The sequence below is a fragment of the Embiotoca jacksoni genome, unplaced genomic scaffold (assembly GCF_022577435.1).
Source record: "Embiotoca jacksoni isolate LCO1_2020_lvr unplaced genomic scaffold, fEmbJac1.0.p SCAF_5, whole genome shotgun sequence".
Classification (NCBI taxonomy): domain Eukaryota; kingdom Metazoa; phylum Chordata; class Actinopteri; family Embiotocidae; genus Embiotoca; species Embiotoca jacksoni.
The window spans coordinates 16,956,643-16,973,510 of NW_027185403.1; the positions used below are offsets into that span (position 1 = coordinate 16,956,643).

At 40.0% G+C, this 16,868-nt stretch overlaps 1 protein-coding gene across 1 annotated transcript; it reads left to right on the forward strand.

Moving 5' to 3' along the window:
- Positions 1–4,094: 4,094 nt before the first annotated feature.
- mtmr7a (myotubularin related protein 7a) lies at positions 4,095–16,339 on the forward strand. Its single transcript, XM_069171402.1, has 14 exons — positions 4,095–4,294; positions 4,568–4,690; positions 4,924–5,086; positions 5,304–5,461; positions 5,548–5,676; positions 7,938–8,072; positions 8,458–8,590; positions 11,543–11,652; positions 12,999–13,124; positions 13,500–13,549; positions 13,626–13,826; positions 14,083–14,217; positions 14,395–14,521; positions 14,631–16,339. Exons 1-14 carry the CDS (start codon positions 4,271–4,273, stop codon positions 14,967–14,969), a joined length of 1,953 nt encoding a protein of 650 aa, XP_069027503.1. The 5' UTR covers positions 4,095–4,270; the 3' UTR covers positions 14,970–16,339.
- The last annotated feature ends 529 nt before the right edge of the window (positions 16,340–16,868 follow it).

A 16,868-nucleotide genomic window follows, 5' to 3' on the forward strand; every position in this document is an offset into this window, starting at 1 on the left:
GAAGCAAACTTTCATACAGTCTGTTATTACATTTTTAGCACTTGTAAAAACAGCATTTTTAGAAATGCATTGTATTTTTACTTTGATCCAATCAAGCCTCCATCCCCTACTAAAAAACAACTGTACTTGCTTTTTGGAATGGACATGAAGTTTCATCACATGTAGTTTGCACTGTAACCATGGAAATGCTGGAAAAGAGTCACCGGCTCACCGTATTTCATTGTTGACATGTGCTAATTGTGTGAAACCAATTGAATGCATTTGCCCTTCAATGGCTGAGTGACCTAGCTTCAAAAACGTGGATATGGTCAACAGATTGAGTGGTGTTTGCCTTGCAGACACCGGGACTGCTCGCTCCAGTTAACACTGTTGTCACCAGGAAATGTTGGAGTGAACAATTATTGATATGGCAGACAATAGTGAGACTGACATTCAGATTTAGAACATTAAAAACACTAAGATCTTAACTGTACAAAAGAATAATATGTTTATGTGGACATGCCAAAGTTAACTGGATGGACGATACAGGATGCAAATAAAGGAAAACACAACAGATGACTCGAGTTAATGGACAACAAGTGCTTCCGTTACTCCTGATCTATTGAGAGCTTATACAAAGCATTATGGGTTAAATTAATATAGAAAATCAAGAAATAAGAGTCATAAAGGTTCAATGTCACAAATCCAATGTTGAGATGCTGCCAGACTGAACATACAGACCTGAACTCCAGGTCCCAACTTCAGCAACTCATGGGTTAGATGCTGAATTTAATGTAATTGTACAAAGCCTTTTCATATTACATTTCAGGAACTGTCTGGGGACTAAAGCCTGAAGACATTACCTGTTCTTAGTTTGACTTAATTCTCTTTTTATTAGGTAGGAGGATAAAGCATTATATGTGAAGACTACTGCTGAAGAGAATCACTCCCTCCTCTGCTAACAGTGATTTCCTGTCTACATGTGGGTCAGTGGCAAGGTCCGTACAGTTCACTAAGTGAAGATCTGACAAGAAAGACAGAAAGAAAGAAAGAAAGAAAGAAAGAAAGAAAGAAAGAAAGAAAGAAAGAAAGAAAGAAAGAAAGAAAGAAAGACGCATTTACACTCTCTTGATGAATGACTTTAATCTGAGAGTAATATAAATTATATTGAATGCTATCAATTATTTGTGTCAACACATTTGGCAACAGTAGTGAATTCCTTTGAAAATGATCTGGGATGTTGAAGTATTTTGTGGATTGTGAGTTCGCCTCAAATCCCTCACGATGATTTCCAAAACTTAATTCCACACTATGGGGGGTTATGGTAAAAGTGGACGCTATTATATGGCAGGTTTACAACCTTAAACAGATACTTAATTTCAAACCCTCCTACGTTTATATCTTTTTGGGAATTATCTTCACTCGACATGAATCAGTGATAAAACAAATATCAATCATACGCAAATGAGTTGAGTCATCAGGGCTAGATTTTCTTAATGATATGTACATAATGTGATTGCTCAGCTCTGCAGAGGTGAGATATCAGCTCAATGAGATATCATCAGGACTGAGTTGTTGTTTTTTCCTTGTTTTTTATTTTTTTATTATTGGACAATAACGCTTGTTTTTGGTTCCTTATGCATGAAGGAAGCGCACAAGGAGAAGGCGTGCAGCAGGACTGCCAGGAGTCGGTAAGTCACAAATCACTTCTGCTCAGTTAACTACTTTTTTTTTTCTTTTTTTCTGGCTCCTGGTCTGCAGCGGATGGTTGCTCTGCTCAATGGTGTGAAAAATGCTGCTGAAGATTCAAAAAATACAATACAAAATAGCACATTGAAATTTGGTGTAACTCCACAAAACTATAAAGATGTCTGAAGAACTTAATGAACTGAAATGAATAATATGGTGTGTAGGCTTACATCCAGTTTTAAATCATATGGGATCCAGTCTGTGTTTGCACTGAGAAGCTTCTCAAAATACGGTCACGCTCTGTTGAACAGTGCAACAATCACTTAAGCAAACTCTCCATATTTGGTACTCAGAGCCAGGCGGTACAATATTTCACTGTAAAAATATATATACATATGGACTCATTTTATGCCTAAAACTTGGCCAACCTGCAATTACATTCATTTACATGGGTCAGTTTTATCAAGTGTTTCAGTAAGTTATACCGGTGAGTCAGTAGGTGCTGTACAGGACGCTGGAACTGGTTCAACTAAATAGAATGCAAACGTTTTTAACTCTATCAACTGCATCTACGCTTTTCCTGCCATGACATGCCAAAATGTGTAGTGCAACAAGGTTCACCCAACATGATCAAAATAGTAATGCAAACAAAATAAATTAATCAGAAACTTTTGGAACCAGTCCACTGCCACAGGGCCTGTCCAAACCAGCTTATTCTGATTTGATTTTGATTTGATTTATTTTGCACAAATTAAAAACACACAAGATTTTACAAAATTAAAAAAAATCTGTTCAGTGCAGGGCGAGGCAAAAAACAACAACAACAGTGGGCTTATTTAAAGCCTCCGCCCGATAATGTTAAAAATTCACAGTTATAGAAATTACAAAGTTATATATATATATATATATACATATCAATAATGGAAACAAATAACAACAGAATATAAGTTACAACAATCACAACAAAAAGAATAAAGTCAATATAAAAGCAAAAAGATATGAGTATAGTGATGGATAAGAGTGTACAGTATATGCTTATGTTGCAGTTACAAAACAGAAGTAAAATGTTTTTTTAAAGCACCTTTTCAGGCATTTAATAGAGGAAGAGCTTTTTGTCAGATAGGAGAGGTCATCCCATAATTTGGTACCCCTGTATCCAATTGAAAATTGACCTCTGCAGGTGATACATTTAGGCGGATGAAGATCTGAGACTTGACAGGTAGAGTAAGAGTCAGCCTGTGAATTTGCTTTAAAGTACGTCTAACTGTTTGGAAATATTTCCTTCATTTGAGTATATTTTATAGATAAGAATACATATTTGAAAAACATTTATATTGTAAATGGTAAGAATCTGTGGTTTCTGAAAAAAAAAAAAAAAAGGAGAGATGGACTGTGTGAATCTGATCAGTTTGCAATCCTAACAAAACGTTTTTGGAGGATCATGATTTGATTGAGGGTTGTAGGAAAAGTGATTGCCCAAATTATGTTACAATATGAGCAATAAGGATAAATTAGATTACAATACAGAGTGTGAAGACAGTTTGTGGTGACTAAATTAGATTACAATACAGAGTGTGAAGACAGTTTGTGGTGACTAGATGATTAACCTTCTTTACTATACCAATAGATCTATTAATTCTATTATAATTTTAGATGAATCCTTTAAATATGCTTTGTAACTAAGTGTCCTTTCTGCAGTGGTGGAAGAAGTAGTCAGATCCTTTACATTAGTTGAAAAACCAATACAGCAGTCTAAAACTACTCCATCAACAGATATTGGATCATTTGAACATTTACTGAAATAAAACCATGTGAGAACTATAATGGGGGGAAAAATAACTATTTATGTAGATGTTAACAACTCATAGGCATCTGAAATGTGACTCCAACTACACACTGCTTTTTATAAAACGTCTGAAGCCAGACGGGTTGGAAATCACTGCGCTCATCTTTAACAATGGGTTATATTTGAAAAGCTTGTTATAGCCTACTATTATCCATTGAATCAAATCTTTATCTGAAAAGTAACTAAAGCTGTCAAATAAATGTAATGGAGTAGAAAGAAGTCAATAGAAATGTTGTGCGTATAAGGTAGCATCAAATGAAAATAATCAAACTATGAGCTCTTCAAAAATGTACTTGTGTACAGTACTTGAGTAAATATTTTTAGTTAACATATTTTGCACCTATGCATGTTTGTAAAAAAAATTGTCAAACTATATTTTTCTATAAACAAAATAATGAACCACTATATCTGATTAGCAATGTCAGAAGCTGAGCAGTTATGACACATTTTACTCTTACATGACTTGAAAAAGATCATTTTCTTATCAGCAGCCAGAACAAACCTTTATCATTTGGTCTCGGCTGCGGCTCGGCATGAGGCGGGCTTTAGGACCCAGCGGTGCAGCGCCAGTGAAGAAGACAGCTGAGGAAATGTTATGGCTGTTTTACCTGAGAGCCTCTGACGAGCAGCCTTAACCATTTCTGCTAACCCACAGCTTTTACACACAGTCTATGATTGTAACACTGCTGTACACATGTTGTACTGTGATTAGTTGTATTGTGACACGTTGAGCAGTCGCAGGAAGCACAGCTGCTGATGGAGCACATCAGACTACCAAAGGTAACCGAGGACCTGACTGCAGTGATTAGCTCCATTTCCGCACTGAGCCTCACTTCAGCCTCAGTTCACTCACAATGACAGACTGTGAAGTGCGATAATTAAACAAACAGGTTCATGTTAAAAGGCGTGTTGCGTTGGCCACGTTGGCAGCAGGGCTCGTGCTGCCACATATGACGGGCTGGGTGTGTTTCACTGTCAGTGCAGCTGTGTCAAAACCTGATTTGGACGTGCAGCTGAGGATGAGGCTGGTTCATGCTGTTCTTCGTCTTCCAGGTGGAGAATGTCAGGCTGCTCGACAGAGTTTCCCCCAGAAGGAGCAGGGTGGGCACCCTGTACCTGACAGCCACGCACAGCATCTTCGTGGAGAGCGAGGGTGGAGTGCGCAATGAGACATGGGTAGGTGTCATCTCCAGGCACTGTGGGACCATAAATCAAATGGACCAATACAGGAAGTGTTCAGCTGAGGTGTTGTCCTCCTCCACACTGGCCTCCAGAACAGTGAAAGACACAAATACAATACATCTTTACTTTGACTTCTGTTTGTCACTGTGTACATCCATACGTTGTGCTGCACACTGTGTTTACAACATAAAACATACTTTAAGAGATTTCTGTTTTACTGCCATCAGGTGCTTCACAGTTTGGTGTGCAGTGTGGAGAAACAAGTTGCCACTGCCTCGGGATGTCCGCTGCTCATCCACTGTAAGAACTTCCAGGTTCTTCATTTCATCGTCCCTCGAGAGCGGGAATGTCACGATGTCCACCTGTCCCTGCAGCGTCTCTCCCAGCCAGGTGAGCTGTGGCATGACGCCGGCAAAGGCTTGGTTTGGGAACGTGGTCACACAACAGACAGCATTTAAACATTAGTCACAGCGTTGAAATTGTCTGTCTATAATGTGGCTTTTTTTAAAATGTACACTGTACAATAACAAATATCCTGCTGACATGAGAAATGTATTACTCCTAACCTACTCAAACTTCAGCTGTCAGCCTGTGTTGTGCCTTGCAGAGAGTTATGAGGAGCTGTACTGCTTCTCCTACAAGCCTAACGTTAATGAGGAGGAGAGACGACAGGAATGGGACTTGTTGGACCTCAAGGCTGATTACAGCAGAATGGGACTCCCAAACTCTCTGTGGAAACTTTCCCCCGTCAACCGACACTACAAGGTCAGTGAGCTGACTTCAGTTGTACCATTTCATCCTAATATGGACATCGCGGTTGCTTGGAGTTGTGTTGTGCTGTTTTTTTGAAGGTGAGTGACACTTACTCCACTGACCTGTTTGTACCCGAGTCTGCCACACCTGCGGTCATCGTGGGGAGCTCCAAGTTCAGAAGCAGAGGCAGATTTCCTGCCCTGTCATACTTCTCCAAAGAAAATCATGTAAGTGAGACTGCACAATTTTTTTTCTTTTTTTTTTTTCCACAGACTTACTATGTCAACTCATATTAATTCAAGGGGCATGACGTGTCTGTGGTGTCTCTGAGACTGCCAGCAGAGGGATTGTAACTACACCAACACAACCAATCTCTCCAACTTTGGTCCTGCACAGCAATGACATGAAGCTCGTAGGGGGAAAATATTTTGCTCGAAATGATTTATTAATTTATAAATGATTTGTCGCTCAGCCCAGTTTTTGTTACAGAAATGACTTATTGTAAGAAAGTTTGGTTTGGGCCCTGCTCCCTCCTCAAGCAGCCAAAAGTTTTTGTTTCACAAAAAGATGCAAACCAGAAAGGGAGTTTTGGAAGTCCCAAACCCCCCGCGGTAAACATTCGCTGACAGCAGATGTATTCTTGCCATTTTTGTACATTCAGGAAGTTTTCCATCCCAACTTCCATCTGTACATCTGACAGAGGCAAATCCATCCACAAACTAATGGTAAAGAAATAGCTCCAGGTTCTGTATCTGTATCTCATCTGTCTGTCTGATATAGAACACGACATTCCTAGAAAATGTGTTCTCTAAACATCATATCAGGCTGCTGGTTTAGTGCAAGTGGTGACCCACCGTGACGTCATCCACTGGTTTGGGATCTGCTGCTTTAAAGACGACGGTCTGGTATTTTGGCCGTTACCGTCTTGTTTTTTTGAAGCCAAAGGTTATCATATATAGACCAGCTGGGGAGGAGCGAAGGGGGACCTGACTTTGAACGTAGACTGTATATAAAGGTGGACGTAGTTTCAAGGTCTGAAAAATGAGGCCGATGCAGAAGTGCTTTAAGCTGCAATATCACCGAGAGGTTGGTAGACTCCCATTCAACTAGTCCCATGATTCTTGAAGTCAAAAAATATTTTCCACAAGTTAGTTTTGGTTTGCTAGCTAAAGTCACTCCTTCTAATTAGTTTTACTGGGAGTGAAAATAATCCTGTCATTTATTAGAAAATAAGCTTCAAAAAGTTGTGTTTTTGTGGGCGTGTCTGTTTGATTGACAGGCCTGTTGTGCAGTCAGGTCACGGCTATCGGTGAACATAGTGTCATCAGGTTTCCAATCAGATGGAGTCAGATCCGCACTCGCCCCACCATCTCGTCCAAATGTGGTCACTTCCAGCTCCAAACCACTCTGAACTAGCAAGACAGCTGCAGCCAATATCCAAATCCAAATTTAAGGATTCATAACAGCTGTTTACAAACCAATTGGTGACGTCACTGTCGCTTTCTGCTTGTTAAGAACACGAGGTCACTATGTCTGCCCACTTTTACCAAAAACCTGACTGCACCTCAGGCACGCCCCCCAAACATGGCGCTGTTCGACGCCTAATAACTAATTCATTATGGAATTATTATTGAAGGGACCCCCAGAACACTGATCAGAAGGATCGGAAAGAGAATTTAGTTAATGACATGTGGGAAAAAATATTTTGACTTCATGGGAGAAATTTACCCTTTTTTGAGTGGGAGTCTTTCAGAGTCAGAATTTTGTTTTGCAGCCTGCCCCTAGTGGCCCTCAGTGGTATTGAGCTTTATTGCACTTTGCATTGGCTTCACTTTTCAGACCTACATCCACTATCGCTCAGTACTGGTTCGGTTGAGAGTGATCATGTAGGTTAGGAGATGCTTTCTGATATTGTACCTCTCCTACAACACAGCTGGGCAACACAAGACTGTTTGTCTTGAATGAAGACAGATATCTTTTTTTCATCATAAATAAAAACATGAATCATTACCATCCCCTATAATTTCGCTTCAATTATTCATGTTTACAAAAGCCATATATCAGATTTGAATGAGGAATGAGCCTGAGCTTTCATAATGTATCCTATTAATCTTTGAATTGACAGTTGGGAGTGCTTTATGTGTGTGTGTATGTGTGTGTGTGAGGTCAGCTTCCCAGGGTCGATGGTCCTGTTTGTGGAGCTCAGTTCATACAAAGGGCTCCACTCGGGTTCATGAGCCAGGAGGGAGAATCACACAACGATCTCTGTGCTTTCCCCTTGTGGCTACTAAACAAAGATATGAGAAACCTTGTGGTCGATTAATTTAAATTGAATGTGCAGGGAAAGAAAAAGTAATGTGAATTTGTATTCATCCTGATTCTCACATTTCTGAGTTTTTTTGCACGAAATGTTATGCAAAGCAAAAATTCCCTCAAAATCAACTGATGCGGAAAGGTCCTGTATGAAGTGCCTCTCGCCTCCTCCCAGGCTGCCATCTGCCGCAGCAGCCAGCCCCTGTCAGGTTTCAGCGCTCGCTGCCTGGAGGACGAGCAGATGCTGGAGGCCATCTTGAGGTCCAACCCCCGCAGCGACTTCATGTATGTGGTGGACACCAGGCCTAAGGTGAGCCCTTTGTGTCGAAGGAACGGCCTGCAAAAATACAAACCTTACAGTACTGCGCTGTATGTTCAGGTGGGCTTTATTGTCCATCCTGCGTTTTGCCTGCTGCTTGTCTTCACAGCAAAGGCTTTAAAAACATCCTGGCTCTGTGCTGGCTGCAACATGATCAATATCCACAGGCATGTCTGTGAAACCATCATTTAAAAAGAAAGAAATTATTTTGCTCTTGAAACTCAACTACAGACATTAAACTTCCTGGAATATTGATCATGTATCACTCTGTAAATCTACGTTAATGTGGTATGTTGTGGATATGTTTATGACAGCTGGCTGTGTGGTCATGTGTGTGAACTGAAATGAAATGGATTGACAATCACGTCTTTTCTAGTTGAATGCGATTGCAAACCGAGCTGCAGGAAAAGGCTACGAAAATGAAGACAACTACTCCAACATTAAATTCCAGTTCCTCGGCATCGAGAACATCCACGTCATGAGGAACAGCCAACAAAAAATGCTCGAAGGTAATTACCACATCCTCTTAAAAGGATTTCTCAGACTGATCATAGATTTATTTGCTGTAGATTGAGTTTTGGAGGCCGCAGCAGTGCATTCATTAAAGTCACAAATGTGCCACCACATCAGTGTCTGCGGAGCAGAACATATATTTTCTGGCATTGTCTGTTTAAATCGGCTGCTTCTTCACATTGCTGAAGCAGAGCGGGACCCCACGCTCCCCTGTGGTTTTTCATATGCAGTCATGCAGACTGAACTGTGCTGCAATCAGGCCTCAAATGAGCCCACAGGAGAATTTCTGGGTATTGTGCAGGGGTGCTCCTAGGAAGACTTTGAATCCATCTGGATTTTATTTCAGAGCTATTTTGGTTTCCTGCAGTGGACAATCCCCGGACATTATCCCCCAAAGAGAGACAGAGGGCGTGAGAATGATGTGATTTCAAGTCTGAAAAGTTATAGCTGTTCTTAGTTGTGATAACTCTTTGCCCCCTGGCAGAACAAGGCGAGTTTTTAAATGCTGGAGACCGCACTCGCCCTTCAGAGTCTGCCTGCTTCTCTCTGCTCGATTGCACACTTCAGTCGGATTTCTAAGCCCCCTCCCCGCCTGGCAGCATTAACTCAAACATTTCTTCTAAGTGGAAGTCCGCTCTCCTAGGTGTTATAAAACCCAAGGCTGAATGAACCCGCTCACCTGCTCCTCTGCTATCAGTCACCACAGAGTGCTCTTACAGGTCAGCAAGCTGATGTGGAGTCAGCACAAAACATGTTGTCACCTCTGCCAACACCTTAATGAGTAACGAGTGAGCAGATGTTTTCACTCATCTAAAAGTGAATTATGAGCATTGGGGTGATAAATTGTCATCACCAAAAAGAAAAGTCAACCGTGCAGAAATGGGTTCATGTCACTCTGCCCCTGAGTGAACTCGCAAATATTTATGTTGAACTCTGAAGATGGAAAAATAAACTTTACAGTCATCATGCTGTCTTGGCTCCTAAATGGTGGAATGGGAATGAGCTCCCCAACGACATCAGGACAGCAGAAAGTCTGTACATCTTCTGCCGCAAACTAAAAACACACCTCTTCAGACTTTACCTTGAATAGGTAGCACTTAAAATGTCACTTAGAGATAGATAGATAGATAGATAGATAGATAGATAGATAGATAGATAGATAGATAGATAGATAGATAGATAGATAGATAGATAGATAGATAGATAGATAGATAGATAGATAGATAGATAGATAGATAGATAGATAGATAGATAGATAGATAGATAGATAGATAGATAGATAGATAGATAGATAGATAGATAGATAGATAGATAGATAGATAGATAGATAGATAGATAGATAGATAGATAGATAGATAGATAGATAGATAGATAGATAGATAGATAGATAGATAGATAGATAGATAGATAGATAGATAGATAGATAGATAGATAGATAGATAGATAGATAGATAGATAGATAGATAGATAGATAGATAGATAGATAGATAGATAGATAGATAGATAGATAGATAGATAGATAGATAGATAGATAGATAGATAGATAGATAGATAGATAGATAGATAGATAGATAGATAGATAGATAGATAGATAGATAGATAGATAGATAGATAGATAGATAGATAGATAGATAGATAGATAGATAGATAGATAGATAGATAGATAGATAGATAGATAGATAGATAGATAGATAGATAGATAGATAGATAGATAGATAGATAGATAGATAGATAGATAGATAGATAGATAGATAGATAGATAGATAGATAGATAGATAGATAGATAGATAGATAGATAGATAGATAGATAGATAGATAGATAGATAGATAGATAGATAGATAGATAGATAGATAGATAGATAGATAGATAGATAGATAGATAGATAGATAGATAGATAGATAGATAGATAGATAGATAGATAGATAGATAGATAGATAGATAGATAGATAGATAGATAGATAGATAGATAGATAGATAGATAGATAGATAGATAGATAGATAGATAGATAGATAGATAGATAGATAGATAGATAGATAGATAGATAGATAGATAGATAGATAGATAGATAGATAGATAGATAGATAGATAGATAGATAGATAGATAGATAGATAGATAGATAGATAGATAGATAGATAGATAGATAGATAGATAGATAGATAGATAGATAGATAGATAGATAGATAGATACTTTATTAATCCCACAAGGGGAGTTGTTTTTTCCGCTACAGCAGCATTATAGGTACAGGAAAGCAATAAAACAACTGTAAAAAATATTAAATATAAAAATGCACAGTATATACAATAAAGTTCTTTCTTTCTTCTTTCCTTTCTTTCTTTCTTTCTTTCTTAATCCCCAAGGGGAAATCTTTTGTTTGGCTATTTTGAAGAAAATTGTACTTTCTTGATTGTTGTTGTTCTGAATTTGTACCCTCATAGTTGAAATGTACTTATTGTAAGTCGCTTTGGATAAAAGCGTCAGCTAAATGTAATGTAATGTAATTTTAACAACACAAACATTACAGTAAGCCCAGAAGTGGATATGCATATAAAAAGTCAACCTGCTGGTGGTGCTAGAGAATGAAATCAGGGTATTAGCTAAGTCTATAGGATTCATCCTCTGGGGATCATGAATGTCTGTCCAAAATTTTACACTGTGAGATATTTCATTCTGGAGTGAAGTGGTTGACGACTGACAGACTGACATTGTCCATCTCCGAGCTGCTGCCACTAATGTGTGTATAAAACAATTGATTGAGGAACCACATGAACCAAAACATGACAAGAACAACAAAACACCCTGATGTGACCCTTATTCTCTCACGCCATGCACAGACTGTTTCCATTTGTCACTGCTGCTGTAAAGTGAATGTTGAGGTTTAATAAAGTCCAGTGATCAGGTATGCTCCGTGTTTCCTGCGGGTGAGACAGCTGTGTTGTGGTTACAGTGTGTGAGCTGCGTTCCCCGTCCATGTCCGACTTCCTGGAGGGTCTGGAGAGCTCAGGCTGGCTCAAGCACATCAAAGCTGTTTTGGATGCAGGCATCTTCATCGCCAAGGTCAGTCTGGAGGCTAATCCCCACTGTCTGTCTCACCGCCGCACTCAATATAAGCTTTGGTGTGTGTGTGTGTGTGTGTGTGTGTGTGTGTGTGTGAGAGAGAGAGAGAGAGAGAGAGAGATACAAATATTGTTTGTCTGTTTAGCGATGAAATCTGATAGAAAAGCCCTTAAGTGAATCCTTAAGTGTACCCCTCATAGATATAAAAGCGGGATATAGAAACACCTCTCAGAGCTGCATAGTACAATTCAACTGTAGTGAAAACAGCAGCATCAGTAATGACAATACAACTGAACTGCACCTTTTAAGGTTAAGCACAGAAAGACATTATTTTACCAATCATCTGCTGTTTATTGAAAAAGATGAAAAGGAGTCTTTCTGGTGATTATTCATATCACTCCCCTCTGGCTGGATCATGGAAGTAAACCTCCTGCATTGGGCCTCTTAGACACTGGTACTGGCTCTCAGGTTCCACCAATCAAATACTCAAAGTAGTACAGTTGAGTTTGGGGATAAGTCAGTCTGAGTTTCAACTGACTGAGGCAGGATTTGCATTGATCAGGAGACTGAATGTTTCTTCTTCTCGTAGATGATATTCACCAGAAGGCTTTTAAAGGTCCCATATTCTACAAGTTTCCTGTGTTTCATTTACAGTTTTGAAAAAGATATGTCTGTGTTTTAAGTACCAAAACCCATTTCAATGGGTCATTTTACATCTCTCTTTTAAACTTCAGCTTGGAGCTCTACCAAGAAAAGTCTGTTTTGAGTCTGTGTCTTTAAGGTGCATTGATATCAATGAACCTCTCTCCTGATTGGCTGACTCTTCTGAGTGACACACACACCCAGGCCAACCACAGGTTTATTTCGGTAACTTGCTAACTCTGAGACTCTGTATTTTCTTTAACTTTAAAGGTTGGACAGCTCTCCTGCTGAGAGCACGCATATGACATGAGTGTGTGACATCACAAACCTACAGAAGTTCAAAAGGCACAGTTGCTAAATATGGGCTGTGTGCCTTTCTGTGTTTTAAAACTTTCCCAGTATTCTTATAGCACCTAGACCTGGTTTACAGTATAATCAGAAAGGACATGGAAATCTTAATTTGTATAATATAGGACCTTTAATTACTCAGACATTATTGTTTCAGACTGCTCCACATGTATAAAACGAATGTATAGTAAAAATGCAACACAATATAATCACAAAGAAAAAGAATCAGCAGCATAAAATGAAAATAACTACATCTCATTTATGGTGTTTTGTATTTGTTACGTGTGTGCGTGTGTGCGTGCGTGCGTGCGTGTGTGTGTGTGTGTGTGTGTGTGTGTGTGTGTGTGTGCACGCAGGCTGTTGCAGAGGAGGGTGTCAGTGTCCTGGTTCACTGTTCGGACGGTTGGGACCGTACAGCCCAGGTGTGTTCAGTGGCCTCTGTGCTGCTGGATCCTTACTACAGGACCCTCCGAGGACTCATGGTAAATAGGTTAGGTTAGGTAGTTACTTTATTAATCCCCGAGGGGAAATACTCAACCATTTGATCTTTAATTTAAGTCACGGTGTAGGATTACATCTCAAAAGCAGCAGTATGAATGTCACAAAACCTTCTGATCCACTTGAACCTGAATTACACCAAAAAAAAAATAAAAAAATAATAATATATATATATATATATATATATATATATATATATATATATATATAATAGAGACGCCTGCTTTTGAGATTTGCCCCTAAAGTGAGAGGAAACTCACTTCACGGGGTGAAGAGGTTCAATCATTCTGCATGGATCGACTGTGTGCTCTGTCTGAACCTTTAATCATCTTCCTTGTGTTTTTTTTTTCTGTACCTAGGTTCTCATCGAGAAAGACTGGGTCACTTTTGGGCACAAGTTCTCCCACAGGTTGGACTCATTGCATTCATGACATCTGTGATTTGGATGTTATGTTTTGATGTAATTGTATCCACCTCCTCTACAGATGCAACCACTTGGTTGGCGACCCTAAAGAGGTGTCCCCCGTCGTCGATCAGTTCCTGGAGTGTGTGTGGCAGCTGATGGAGCAGTTCCCCTGTGCCTTTGAGTTCAATGAGAGGTTCCTCATCACCATTCACAGCCACATCTATTCCTGCCAGTACGGCAACTTCATTGGCAACAACCAGCGGGAGAGGACAGAGCTGGGGTGAGATTTCAACCTGCGGCCGCCATCAGTTTCTGCTTTCTTTTCACACACAGACATCTGGTGGGAGAGAAGATTTACTGCTAAACAGAGGAGACAGCCAGAGGTCCATTAAATCACTGGGCTCATGCAAATGGAGACGACTGATTAGAAGCAAAAATACACATGTCAGTTGTGTTTTTTTGAATAAAAAAGATAATGAACATTTCTTTTCTCTGCTGCTCTTTTTTGGATTGACGGCCCTTTAACATCCATGCAGAGTGCGTGAAAGGACGCCCTCTTTGTGGAGTTATCTGTGGACGAACCGTGCAGACTTCATCAACCCTCTGTACAGGCCGGACCACAGCCAGACTCAAGGGCTCCTCCGGCCCTCTACTGCCCCCTACTGTTTTAAGTAGGTGCTCACAAACAGCAGAAACAACACTGCATTGTCTGAATCCTGCTATACACATGTTAAATATGCAACGTAATACAAAAAAAATGCTCATGGTCTAAAAGTCTAACTATTGTGGGGGAAAGTATAGAGCTTAATTGAAGGTTAATTTCACTGACTCATTTTTCCATCGTGTAGATTTTGGAGAGGGTTATACAACCGCTTTGACCGCGGGATGCATCCTCGACAGTCTGTGGAAGATTACCTGAGGGCCATCCAAGAGGAGACGCAGCAGCTGGAGGAGCAGCTGGCTTCACACAAACAGGTGCAGCAGGGCCATCATTCAAATCATTTCTCATGAGAAAATATATCTTTGGTTTGTTTTTCTGGTTATAGAAGATGACTGTGGTCTTTATATCTTACATTATCATTAGAAAATTGCTCATCTGGAGGAGGAGCAGGGGTGGAGTGCGAGCTGGAAAGCCACTATCTTTGATAAGAGCCCCACAGTGTGGGCTCTCGGTAACGACCTCGGTCTGGCCAACACTCCTCAGGACTACACCGACAGCTTCACCAGCAGCAGCCCCTGCCAGCCAACAGCACCTGACGACAGCCTGATCCTCCCGCTCGACTCCAACCAAACATCTGACCCCAACTTCTCCAACGGCAGCGACCAGGAGTCCGGGATCGCTGACCTGAGCTGTCGTTCGCCTCTCAGCGAGGACAGCACCAGGGACCCAGACTCAGATGAGGCTGTCTACTCTGCTGCCTGAGCAAATGTGCCATGTTAGTGCAGCACTGACCAGCCGTCCACTGAGCGACACCGAACAAACACTACCTTTACATTCATCGGTTAACCAGACTGTTGGCTAATTTTTGTGAGAGTCGTATTTCGGTTACACAGTTGACTTGCACTTTTATTTGTGGTGTGGCGACACATACTGGTTAGTAGCTGTTTACTGTAGCTGAACACATTTTACGTCCAACAACTTAATGTACATCCAAACAGAGTGTGTGAATGAGACATTAATGTGCCTGCTTTGAATTATGGTCTTCTATACAGTTAATTTATTCATTAAGCATTTGGCTTTCCAATGTAAACTCCATGGATAAAAAGACATTAAGCCGCTGCTACGCAGAGATCTGCCAAAAAGCTCTTGGGTATGTTAGTTTTTAAGCTGCGTTATCAACGAGGTATAAAGACATCAAATCATCATAGTAGAATCAATGATCTTGAAGACTGAGAAATGGATTAATAAACAGGGAAATTAGAACAACATCAAACAATCACACGAGATAAAAGAACCAATAAATTAAATGTAGGGGGAAAAACAGACTCCGGTTGAAAATTATACAGAAAACGCTGCTGACACTTGGTGCTAATTGGAATTCGTTTTAAATGCTGCGGATATCCGACAGTCAAGTTTTCAGTCTGGCTTTAAAACGTAGCACTAATCCTGTTCTTCCCAAAATTGTGTTTAAATGTCAGTGTAGCAGTGTTTCATTTATGAAGTGAGGTAAACTCACTCAGCTCACCACAACTGAGGTTTGGAGTCACGACACTATAATCAGCAGTGGTGAGTGATCACTGATTGACACCGTTCAATCCACACCTGCACATTTCAACTGATTACAAGATATCAGATATTAACACAAAGGGATGTGAAAACCTAAGACAGAGTGACTTTATACAATGTTGCTACACCAGATTAGTTGTTGTGCATGGAGTAAATAATTTTGGACCACCGAACCGTCAGACTGAAGCATGTGACTATACAAATATAATGCTGCTCAGGGCAGCAGATTACCAGCGTTGAATATTTGTTTTATCTCAACTCTACCATTAGCATTAAAACTTCTCTCTTTACTAATGTAGTAAACATTAATATAGTTGCACTTCTGCAAATGAACAATGCAAAGATTATCAGACAAAGCATGTTAAGATATTTTTGTACTATGAAAAGCTTGTTTTTATGTTTGTCAGAGGGTCTTAAATGTCAGAGTCATAATGTATTCTGTTCTTGTCCTTAAAAAAAAGCTTTATAGCTTTATAATGCTGAGTTCATTTGGAATAAGAGCCAAATTTATCAAACTAATTGTGTCAGTTTTCTTGTGAAATAAATAAAAACATTATTGTCTGTCATATTCTTCTAATAATTCTTGATTGCGTTCTTGCCTGACCTTTGAAAGGGTCTATTCACACACACACACACACACACACACACACACACACACACACACACACACACACACATACACACACACACAGTTGTCTGTACAAATTCAGTTCAATAATTCTCCTTTCCCAGTCAGAAACTCCTTCAGGTTGACCAAAAGGCTGCACAGTCTGACATTCCTGACAGATCCACACATGTATTTATACAGTAGAGCTCAAATACACACCGCGACGCAAGAGAGGTGCAACTATGTCAAACAATATCTGAATATTAGCTAATTTTTGAAAGTAACAATACATTTCATGCTCAAATTTATAACCCAACACCAGAATTTGATTATATCATCAATCCGGTTCAGTCAATGGCAACAAAGGGACTCAGTGTCCCTTATTTCAGGAATCAGCACTCCAATTCCTGTTGCTGAACATCTGGACAGCTGTGCTGCCATGAGCCAAACCTTAAAGCCAACAGTTCAACTCTGTGGTTCATCCACTC